General features: G+C 45.2%; 1 protein-coding gene across 2 annotated transcripts in view; it reads left to right on the forward strand.

The window, feature by feature from the left end:
* atrn (attractin) overlaps positions 1-10,409 on the forward strand; it is a 124,064-nt gene that overhangs the window by 12,511 nt on the left and 101,144 nt on the right. For both annotated transcript variants that reach the window (XM_031873161.1, XM_031873159.1), the window contains exons 3-7: positions 55-168; positions 432-560; positions 3,382-3,578; positions 6,773-6,941; positions 8,900-8,990. In XM_031873161.1, the coding sequence (XP_031729021.1) occupies positions 55-168; positions 432-560; positions 3,382-3,578; positions 6,773-6,941; positions 8,900-8,990 (700 nt within the window). The remainder of the gene's footprint in view (positions 1-54; positions 169-431; positions 561-3,381; positions 3,579-6,772; positions 6,942-8,899; positions 8,991-10,409) is intronic.

A 10,409-nucleotide genomic window follows, 5' to 3' on the forward strand; every position in this document is an offset into this window, starting at 1 on the left:
TGTGTGTGTGTGTGTGTGTGTGTGTGTGTGTGTGTGTGTGTGTGTGTTTTCCAGGCCTAACACAATACTCCGACTACGGTTCAACCACTTTGCCACTGAATGCAGCTGGGACCACCTGTACGTGTTCGACGGAGACTCCATCTACGCCCCGCTTCTCGCTGCCTTCAGGTGCGTTTGACTGAGGTTTGGTTGGAGGACGGGCCGCCTCTTGTGTCCACAGGATTCCCTTAAGGGAAGTCGGCCTCTACTTTGGCTGAACTGTTGGTTGAAGTATTCACTTCTGTCTCCACGATGGCAGAGAAAGCTCCCAACCGTTACTAGCCCATTGAATGCTCACATGAACACGTCTGACCTTCATATACATTTCACTTTTGGAGTAAAATATCTATAAATGGTGATAAAAATATTCTATGTTTCAAATGTAATTGCAGCGGTCTGATTGTTCCCGAGAGTTACGGGAATGAGACGGTTCCTGAGGTGGTGTCTCAGTCCGGCTACGCCCTGCTGCACTTCTTCAGCGACGCTGCCTACAACCTGACAGGATTCAACATTTCCTACAGGTGAGTTAAACACAACATACGTTGTTTTTTTAATTTGACCATTTTCCGCATTTTCTTGTTTTATTAAAAAGTACCCAAGGACCTGCGGAGGTTATGTTCCGTTTTAAATTGCCTGGTGGCTCCATTTCAAAAGAAAAAGTGCAAAACATTTCTATAATATAGTCAAAGCATCTCTCATAACTCCGCCCACAGGTCGGTCCTTGACTCATATCCTCAGGCCTTTCCTTGATTTTGAAATCTTAGCTGGAGCAGCTTCCACATATCAAATGGCTGCTAATCCTCAGCGCTGAGTGTGCGCCGCTGCCTGACCTCAGGGTTTGCGTCTCTCAGGGTCCACGCACGCCTTTGGGATGGAGTCAAGTCGCCGGATAAAAGGATGTGCTAAATGACACAGACTTCCACCCTGAGCTCTGAGACACGACGACCTCCTGCACAAGTCATTTGTTTTACCGGCTGTTGAGATGTATTTAGGCGAAGGAGCCCACTTGGCGCTCTTCTTTGGGACATGATGACGCATACGAAGCTGTCACTCTCGGCGTGATTCAGGCTGCGTGCTGGAGCGGCTGGGTGACGGCATTCCAGTGAGAGGATGGTGTCGTGCTGCTGCAGTTGGTTTTGGTTGCATCACCACACCGTCACCTACCAGCCCAGCACACTGTGACATGTTTGGTTCTTTTGAGGGATTCTGACATGATATTTATATATTCTTTAGATCCGTTTGAGGTCAAGATGGAACTTCTTTCTCCTCCTGGTTCAGGCCACATTTTCTTTCTTTTTTAATGCAGCTTCACTCCACCCATGCGTTGTTTCCTGCATGTCGTCTGCATCTGACATCAGCTTCTCAGAGACCAGCTGGGACTTCTTTCCAGCAATAGAAATATAGTCTTGTTCCTAAAATCTGCCAAACATTCATACATCAGAGCACGGCAGCAGGTACAGACGTGTCATTCGTTGTCTCCGAGCCGGTGGCTTCGACTGGCATTAGAAGGAAAAGTATCGTGAAAAACCAAAGTGACGCTTGTCCCTTCCAAACATCTGCAAAGGACACAATGGACCCCGTGCGTTCTTTTGTTTTCCCCCCTTCGCTCATTGGTACCGTCGCCATAGAGATGGGATTGAAGTTGGGCTCAGAAGCACCGAGTCGGATGAAAGCAAAGTGGCCCCGGGGCCCCCGGTCTTTGGTGTCTCGGGGAGGTGGAGGAGCCGAAAAACATCAAAACCACGAAGCTGCCGAAGAAACATGAAAGACCGACGAGGGCCCTTTGTGTCGTCTGTCTCGCTCCAAACGTCTCACTCCAGCTCTGATGGGTGTTTCTGCAGCAGCACCGACATTGGCTTGTTTGAATAAAAACACGAGGGACGCTGTATTTCTATATTAAAGGGAAGGTCTGGCAATAGGTTATGTTTTTTCTATGGCCAACAGATTCCATAAACAGACCAAAACCAGCAGGGAATTCATCGACTAACAGTGTTGTGTTGCATCAAGTCTGATATGTCGTCTTCCTCTGCACAAAACAGCTCCGCTGTTGTCCAAAAACTATGAAAAACAGGGACATGTTCCTTCATTACCATGAACATGGATATTGTAGTTTATTTTATGTTGATCCGACAAACATTGTGCTGCTTCTGTAAATGCTCACTGAAGCCCAAATATGTTCAAATGTCGTTAGCTGTTTTAGGAAATGACGGAGCTGAAAGTTCACCGTTTCTAAAGCTGAAAGTCTCATGTTTTAGTCAAAACCTGCTTAACATCAGTTCGATGGGATTGTGGACACAGGTACAGGTAACTGTGGGCTACACACGAGCCCTTTTTCTTTATCTATTTTCAGGGTGAACTTGTTGCATTTTTGTCCCTTTTTATGAAAGTCAAAGCCGACCAGGAGCAGAGTTCTCTGATCCAGTTCGTACTAACGCCTGAAATAATGTCGACACTGAAGAAGAAGTCAAATTGATTGTGAGATCGTCTTAAACTGTTTTAACAGATTTATTAATGTTTATCTGCAAACAACATGAGACATACTGTCCCTGTGTGCTAACGGAAAAGCTCAATGTACAACAGAAAGGACCTGCTAAGAGATGTGGAGAGCGTCATTAGAGCTGTTTTACTGCAGACTGGGTGAGCTTACCATCTGCTCCTCTGTGCCCGTGGTGACCTGACGTCTGCCAGTTACCTCAGCCTCCAGCTCGCTGCTGTTTCAGAGCAGCACCGTCTGAGAGGAACGACGAGTGTTGATGCAGCCGCTTGACCGACTGATGGCGGAGGACGATGCTAATAACTGTAGCTTCTGCTGTTGCATGTTATAAATTTAAAGGGGACACATGCTCATTTTCAGGGTTCATACTTGTATTTTGGGTTTCTACAAGACCATGTTTACACGCTTCAATGTTCAGTAAAACACATTGTTTTGTCTCATACTGTCTGTCTGAATATAGCTGTATTCAGCGCTCCGTTTTATTGCCTGTCTCTTTAAGAGCCCCCGTCCTGAAGAAGCACAGTCGGCTTTGATTGGCTTGCAAAAGAAAAATTGTGTATTGAGTCTGTGGGGAGCCAAATCTGAATGGCAGTTTTCTGATCTAGGCAGCCCACAATACAACAGACTGGGATGTCTTATTTCACATTGCGTTGGCTCCCGATACCCACATGTATGTACACGGCCACTGAAAGAGTGACTTTTTCATGATGTGTCCCCTTTTAAGCCGAGAGACATCTGAGGAAGCAGATGTAACTCGGTTGTTGAAACATGTCCCTGTTGTTTTATTCAGTCTGTATTTCAAGAATCCTGGTTTCTCACCCTCTCTCTGTTCCCTCCCTCCCTCCCAGGGTGAACACATGTCCCAACAACTGCTCGGGCCGTGGAGAGTGTCGCGTGAGGAACTCCACCGGTTCGGTGTACTGCGAGTGTGACGACAACTGGAAGGGTGGAGCCTGTGACGTCCCCTACTGCATGGCTGACTGCGGCTACCCTGAGCGAGGCCGCTGCCAGGGCAAGACCTGCGTCTGCAAGACCGGATGGCAAGGTGGGCTGGCACCTTATGTGATCCGCTGAATAACCACAACGTCTTCAGGTGGGCTTCAGCAGGCCCACTCCTCACGAACCCTCCTCGGTGGCTTGAAGAAGCTTCTTACTGGGTCTGTGTTCTCCGTGCAGAATGAACCGCGGATCTGGTCCCGGGGGGTAAATCACACATTCAGCTGCCAAGATTCACGTGTAACAGCCAGGATATTCATGGCAACGCAGTGTGCCTGCTTCCTGTTTTCAGCACTATTCTATGGAGCAGGTGTGGTGCTTTCAGTTAGAGAGAGATTAGATGCAATAACTTCAGAGTTCGCAAACATCCGCTATTTGTTCAGTGACTCAAATAGAAGGACTGAACTAAAACTAAACGTCGATTCACTGCACTTATCAGGCTAGTATGTACCTGAGGTAATCTGCTTAAGTGTGCAGTGTACCACCCACTTAGAGTGGAGTGGGACACACTCCTATAATCAGGGTAAGAAATGTGTCTGAGAGGTTTTAATGAGGGAGTTGGATTGTTTGGCTTCTGCTGATGACTCGACTCTACGTTCAGTAGTGCGGGATGGCGTTCAGGTAAAAGAACACATTCATATGTTGATAGCCTTTATTTCAGGACTAGGATTGAGGCTTCTATGTGAAACCATCACTCAGCGTACAAACACTAAGAAAACATGCCGACTCTGTAGAAAACACAGGAAGTTGAGGTCAGTTTAAAAATATCAAACAAAGATCTGATTTCCCCCCCAGCACCTTAATGAATGTTTTTTTTATCTAAGAAAATATAAAAATAAGAATTTCAACTCACCTTTTTCATCATCCTGAATTATATTATTATTAGTGCTAGGCAACGATTAAAATATTTAATCGTGATTAATCGCATGGATTTTTTGCGATTAATCGCATTGTTATGGCAACGTTCAATAATGAATTCAAAAGTAGTGTATTGCTCACTTTTATTTTAAAAGTACTGCTATATGAACAAAAGGGCAATAACATTTGGTTCACGAGATGCAGGTAGCATGTTTTATACTTAATGTGAATATAATTCATACTTTGTTGGCATCTTATTCTGAAAACCGGATGTTCGTCTGAAGAAACCGGATGTTGTCTCACGTTAATCTTTCCGCTAACTTTCAAAGTCCTTCGCTTGCTCCCGATCTGTGCCGTTTAAATGCGTTTACCGTAAATTTCAGCATACAGGTGCACTAAAATTACTGACTATAGGATGTTTGCTGGCTTTTATCCCACTGTTCTTGTCATCCTCTTGTTATGTCTATGTATTGTCTCTTGTCTTTCAATTATAAAAAAAAATATATAAAAAAAAATTATAATAAATTAAAAAAATGCGTTAACGCGCGATAAAATAATTGTCGGCTTTAATTAATGAATGCGTTAACGCGAAATTAATGCGTTAACTTGCCCAGCACTATATTTTAGTAATTGTATTATTATTTTATATATATAATATTATGAAGATCAGAGCTTTCCAGGTTTTCGAACAAGCCCAAGAATAAAAAATAAAGTAAATGAATCTCCAGTGAGGCCGGTTTAGTAAAGAGTGATCGTGACTTTATCTTTATCTGTTTGTCCCAGTGCCTCTTCAGCTCTCAGCCTCCACTATCAGTTCTGAGGCCAACGTCCATCTGCTGTCACCTGACGGACCTCAGATGGACTTTCTGCAGGATCAGCTTCCTGATCTGTTTTTAGTTGAGTCATGAGTCTTTTTTTAGTTTCATGTGGTGATGACCAGACACCACTGTATCCCGTTCTTTAAATCAGACCATATGCGCTTCCTAACAGCTCTATTAGTTCTTAAACGGCTCCGCTCAGCCACTCTGCACGCGCACAGACAACGGCTTAATTTAACTGCCGTTATATCAGCAGCTCGGTGTGTTTCACCATCTAATTACCAAAGCGGAGGGAGCCGAGAAGCAGACTGGTGTTTTCTTTAGCCTTTATTACCCTGTCACGGTGTGTTAGCGAGGAATAGCACACTCGGTGTACTCTGCGCTGCCAGCTCCCAAATGAACTCATTTTCTGCACCAACCAGTGCAAAAGCAGACAGATGCCTGTTTATTCAAGCCAGCCTTGCATTTAATCTCCCTTTCACAGACGGGTGGCCCGCAACAAATCACGTCTTCAAGGGAAGCAAAGGCTGCATTTGTGTTATTTATGCAAAACGCCACCAAGCTGCAGAGGTAATTTGGTTTGTTGGAGGTAGTGGAAGATTATTAGCCATCGGGGAAAAAGGAAAAAAGGAGAGCGGGTTCAGGGACGTTGATTGTTGCAACACTTCCTCTCCCGTCACGTGGCCACTTCTGGATTGTTTGGATGATGATCAATAAGGAAGTCCCTCAGAGTGTCACGTCCTGATTCTGCTGTAAGACTGAGTGACGGCAGTAATTGGTCAGTAAATGTTTTATTCCAGTCTTTCCTCGGGTAGGACTGGACAGACTGTAGCCGAACCAGAGCAACGAGCTGACCCCAGCGAGGACAATTGTTTTCTAATTTCTGACTTGACTGCCAGCAGTCTTTTCCCCGTTCATTGAGAAGTGATTCTGCCGTCATTGTTCTCGTCCTGTAACAGGAGACGGCAGCTCTTCAGGGCCGTCTCTCTTTAAAGGAATCATTCCGCCCACATCGTCACACCTCGACAGTTTGTTTGCAGAGAGAATGTTGAAAGAGTGAAATCTCTCCGAACACGATAAAGATTCTTGTTTTTCTTTACACATTGGATAATCTGGCTTTTCACAAAGCTTTGGGAACTACTTTCTAACGCTAAATTACTCCACACCTGCACCGTCGGTCTCAGTTATCTAAAGGCTTTAAAATGCTTCGTTAAGCTCCCTGCCCTCTCCGTTCACCTCTCACTTCCATAATTCAAGAGAAATCAATAATTGATTGTGTTGTTTTTTTCAATATATGGTAAGTAGATATCTCAGAGTTTTTAAAGCCTCTTCCTGGCTGCAGGACATTAAAGTCAACTGATAAAGTTTAATCCTCATCAATTGCAGGGACTTTTCTTTCTTGTTTTAATGCAGATTCTCTGTGTTGGTATTTAATCTCTCTTAAGGCTGTCTTTTCTTTATGTTTCTCTCAAAGGCCGAGGCTTTTATCGTGTTTACCATATATAAGTGCACAAACAAGCCTATAAATGAGCTGAGCCCTGACTCTGAGGTTTCCTTCCCTCCTCAGGTCCAGGCTGCCTCGTCTCAGTGCCGGCCAACTCGTCCTTCTGGAGCCGGGAGGAGTACACCGAGGCCGGGCTGGCCAGGGCGTCCCACAAGGCCGTGGTGGACCAGGGCATCATGTGGGTCATTGGAGGCTACGTTTTCAACGCCTCGGACTATCACATGGTCAAAGCGTAAGTCTCCTCTCCCCTGTGGGCATCCACACTTGGGATTTTTTTAGGCTTTCAGCTGCAGCTCTCATCCAACAGAGCTGCGAGACATGAGTCCTGCTGTTGCTATACGACTGCAGGGAATGTGCTGTTGAAACACAGTGTCTGTTGCAAAAATGTAAATGTTTTTAACTTTTATGCCCGTTACAGAGACAGAGCGTCATACTCTCAAAACCACAGGCACTGCAGGGCAAAGCAATCGCCGCCGACTTATGCAGCTAAGGACTGAAAGGGCAACAAATGGCCTGCAGCGAGCTATAAACTTCAGATTCCAGCCTTTCAAAGGGTTATTTCAGCACGCTATGTCTGCCAGGGCCGATGGCTAACTTATCCCATGATCAATTTAGTGGTTAGCAAGCTACTGTAGTTAGCTAAGGCACTTGCATGCATAATAGTGCACAGCTTCCTGATCTATCCACGTTCCACTATAACACAAGTTACATGCTGTGAAGACGCTTTAGACAAACATAGTTTGCCTAAAACGGACATTTAGACACGATGCCTGCTGCACACGTCGACATACACTCACAGTTCTCCCATTCTTCCAGCCGATGCCTGTCTTCTGTCTTCTTAAAGGCTCAAGTTTCTCAGTTCTGCAGCTTATGGGATGGATGGACTTGAATTTGTAGAGCGTTTTTCTAGTCTTCCAACCTCTTAAAACGCCACGCAAGGTGCTAAACTAATTCACATTCACACCACATTCACACGCAGATGAGCAGTTTGGGGTTAAGTGTCTTGCCCAAGGACACATCGACGTGGATTGGAATCGAACTGATTGGAATTTGAGCCACTCAACCTCTGAGCCACAGCCACCCTCTATATCACCGTAGTTATGGTCAATGGAGAGCGATGATTTGTTTTCGGGACTTAATTGCGCTCTGTCTCTCTACACCGAGTGCTAAAGTAATACGTGGCTGTCAGGGAGTCCTGCAGCTTCTGTCTGTTGAAAATCAAGAAGAAGAAGAACACAGCTCTGCACAGACCAAAAGATGTAATTAGAACCATAAAATGACAGGATGAGCCGATGCTCCTCACCATGAACTCCACCCAGGAAGATCACCCTCCACCCATTGGCTCCCGCTCAGGTTTGATGCATTGCAGGCAGGCCAAGGTCCTTTTAGTCCTGCTTATCAGGGCTATGCTGTCTGTCATATAAGATTATATAGGAGCATTCTGCCAACTCTGCACAACTTCTTGTGTTTGTCACCTTGACACAGTTGTATAGTTCTCCTCCTGCGCTGTTATAAGCTTCCTCACGGTCTGTGACACCAAACTGTACCGCTAACCTAAAGGTGAGACACACGATGAAGGCTCGTGATAAATGTCGTTTCCCCTTTTCTTCTTGATCAGTTGGCTGGTTTAGCCGGGTTCAAACAGGCGCTTTGGGTAAAGAAGATAAGTGAAAAGCAGTAAAGCTGCACCAGCCAACGTCCACATGTGCAGCTCCAGATTAAGAAGAGTTGGTGTCAGAGCCGAGTATTTCCCACAGAGTTCACTGAGACTTCGGTGGGACACGCAGCCCCGGGAGAAGATGTTTTACATTTTAAAGTTGAATGCATCAATCTGGTGCTCTTTGAGAGGAAGATTAGGAGGCTAGGTGTGATGACCTCCGTGCTCTTGTTTTAGCAGTGGCAGAATGTAACTAAGTACATGACTTAAGTACTCTACTTAAGCACACATTTGAGGTAACTAAGTATTTCTTTTTTAACTTTTTACTACATCTCAGACAGAACTATTGGACCGTGTTAGTTACTGGTCAACCACTCTCTGTCACATTTAAGTGATCACAGGAATCTCGGCTGAACAGTTTGATTTCTTTTTCGACATGTACCAATGACTGAACACAGACTAGTCCGGGACACGAGGAGCTTCCTGAAGCCGCTCGGCCGCTGTCATCTCACCTTCCTCTCTTCTTTCTGTAGGTACAACCTCAGCAGCAAGAGCTGGCTGACCCTCGACCCCTCCGTCCACACCGTCACGCCGCGGTACGGCCACTCACTGGCTCTTCATGAGGTATGTGGAGGGAGGGAGAGATGCATACCCATCAGGAACAATGTGACTCCATACTGTACACCATCATTGCTCGTCTCTGTGTCATATGAAAAGAACAGCTCGCTCCTAAATTAAATGGAGCCACCGAGCAGAGACATAATAAACTCCCCGTGCTGTTATTATCTTTTGCATTCAGTCGTGTCCGTCTGTTGTCTGGAACTAATATTCAGTTTAGATCTCTGGCTTCTGATATGCTGCAGTGAAGTGGTGAAGCCGTTTCCTCTCAGACACAAAGGCTGTTCGAATAATAAATTACAGGGAGGAGGAGGATTACAGAGGAAGACGCAGTCTGTCTGCTCTGTGGGGTTGAAGAGAACCCAGTTTCAGCTGCAGAGTGTTTGCAACACACACATTGCATCACGGTGGATGAGCGTGTCTTGGAAGTCAATGCGGAGTTGAAAGACACATCTGGAATCAAATCAGTCCCGATACACAACAGATGAGAGCGATGTTAAGCGTCGCTGCCGCAGGTAATGTAGCGATTCAGGCTCTTAAGCACACACACACACTCACACACACACTCGCGCACACACACACACACACCCTGACTGGTTCATACAAAGATGAAGATGCTACTTTCTCTTCTGTCACTCCTGGAAATAAACAACCCAAGCGTTTGTGATCCCGAGCTGTTTCCAGTGACTTCATCAGGACCAGAACACATTCTGGAGACGATGTGAGAAAGCTTGATTAGAACAACAGTATAATCATCTATTTTATTCAATCTTTATTCAATCATGTCTCTTTTCTAGACCTGAGAATAAGAAACATAATCAGCAAAACCGAATCACCACAACTACAAAGATATATAATAGTGTGAGGAAGTACATGTATCCAATCCAATCTTCATCCTTCAAAATAGATTATAAACAAAACCACTTACAGAAAACCAACCAACACCTTCTTTATCAAACACGAGCACTACACTTGACTTCAAAACAAAAACCGAATTATTACCCAATAACTGAACTGAACAGCTGCTTGTAACAACCTCTAGGACCCGGTCTGTTCAATACTATCTGCAGTTTCCTCTCACACACATTATGAAGTGACATCAGGAGAACGTCAGGAGGCTCTTAATATCCAGACTTCCTTCTGTCTGACCTCCAGTCCGCCGGAGAGAACTGTTCTGTAGGTAACGAGGTCCAGGGGACGATAATAATCTGCTGTTTTTATTCAAAGCTCAAAGATATACGGAAGGCTAGTCGTGCTCCGAGTTTTGTTCTTTCTTGGAGGATCCCGAGTGTAGATTTCATGAGGTTCACGGTACCCTCAGTGTAACTTCAATCATAACGAGGTACACCGGTTATCACAGCTCTGGACTCATCTTCTACGGACTGATGGACCAGCATGCGGACAAACCGTGTGTGTTTCAACACA

Source organism: Anarrhichthys ocellatus, unplaced genomic scaffold, assembly GCF_004355925.1.
Source record: "Anarrhichthys ocellatus isolate YVR2014 unplaced genomic scaffold, GSC_Weel_1.0 scaffold69, whole genome shotgun sequence".
Lineage (NCBI taxonomy): Eukaryota > Metazoa > Chordata > Actinopteri > Perciformes > Anarhichadidae > Anarrhichthys > Anarrhichthys ocellatus.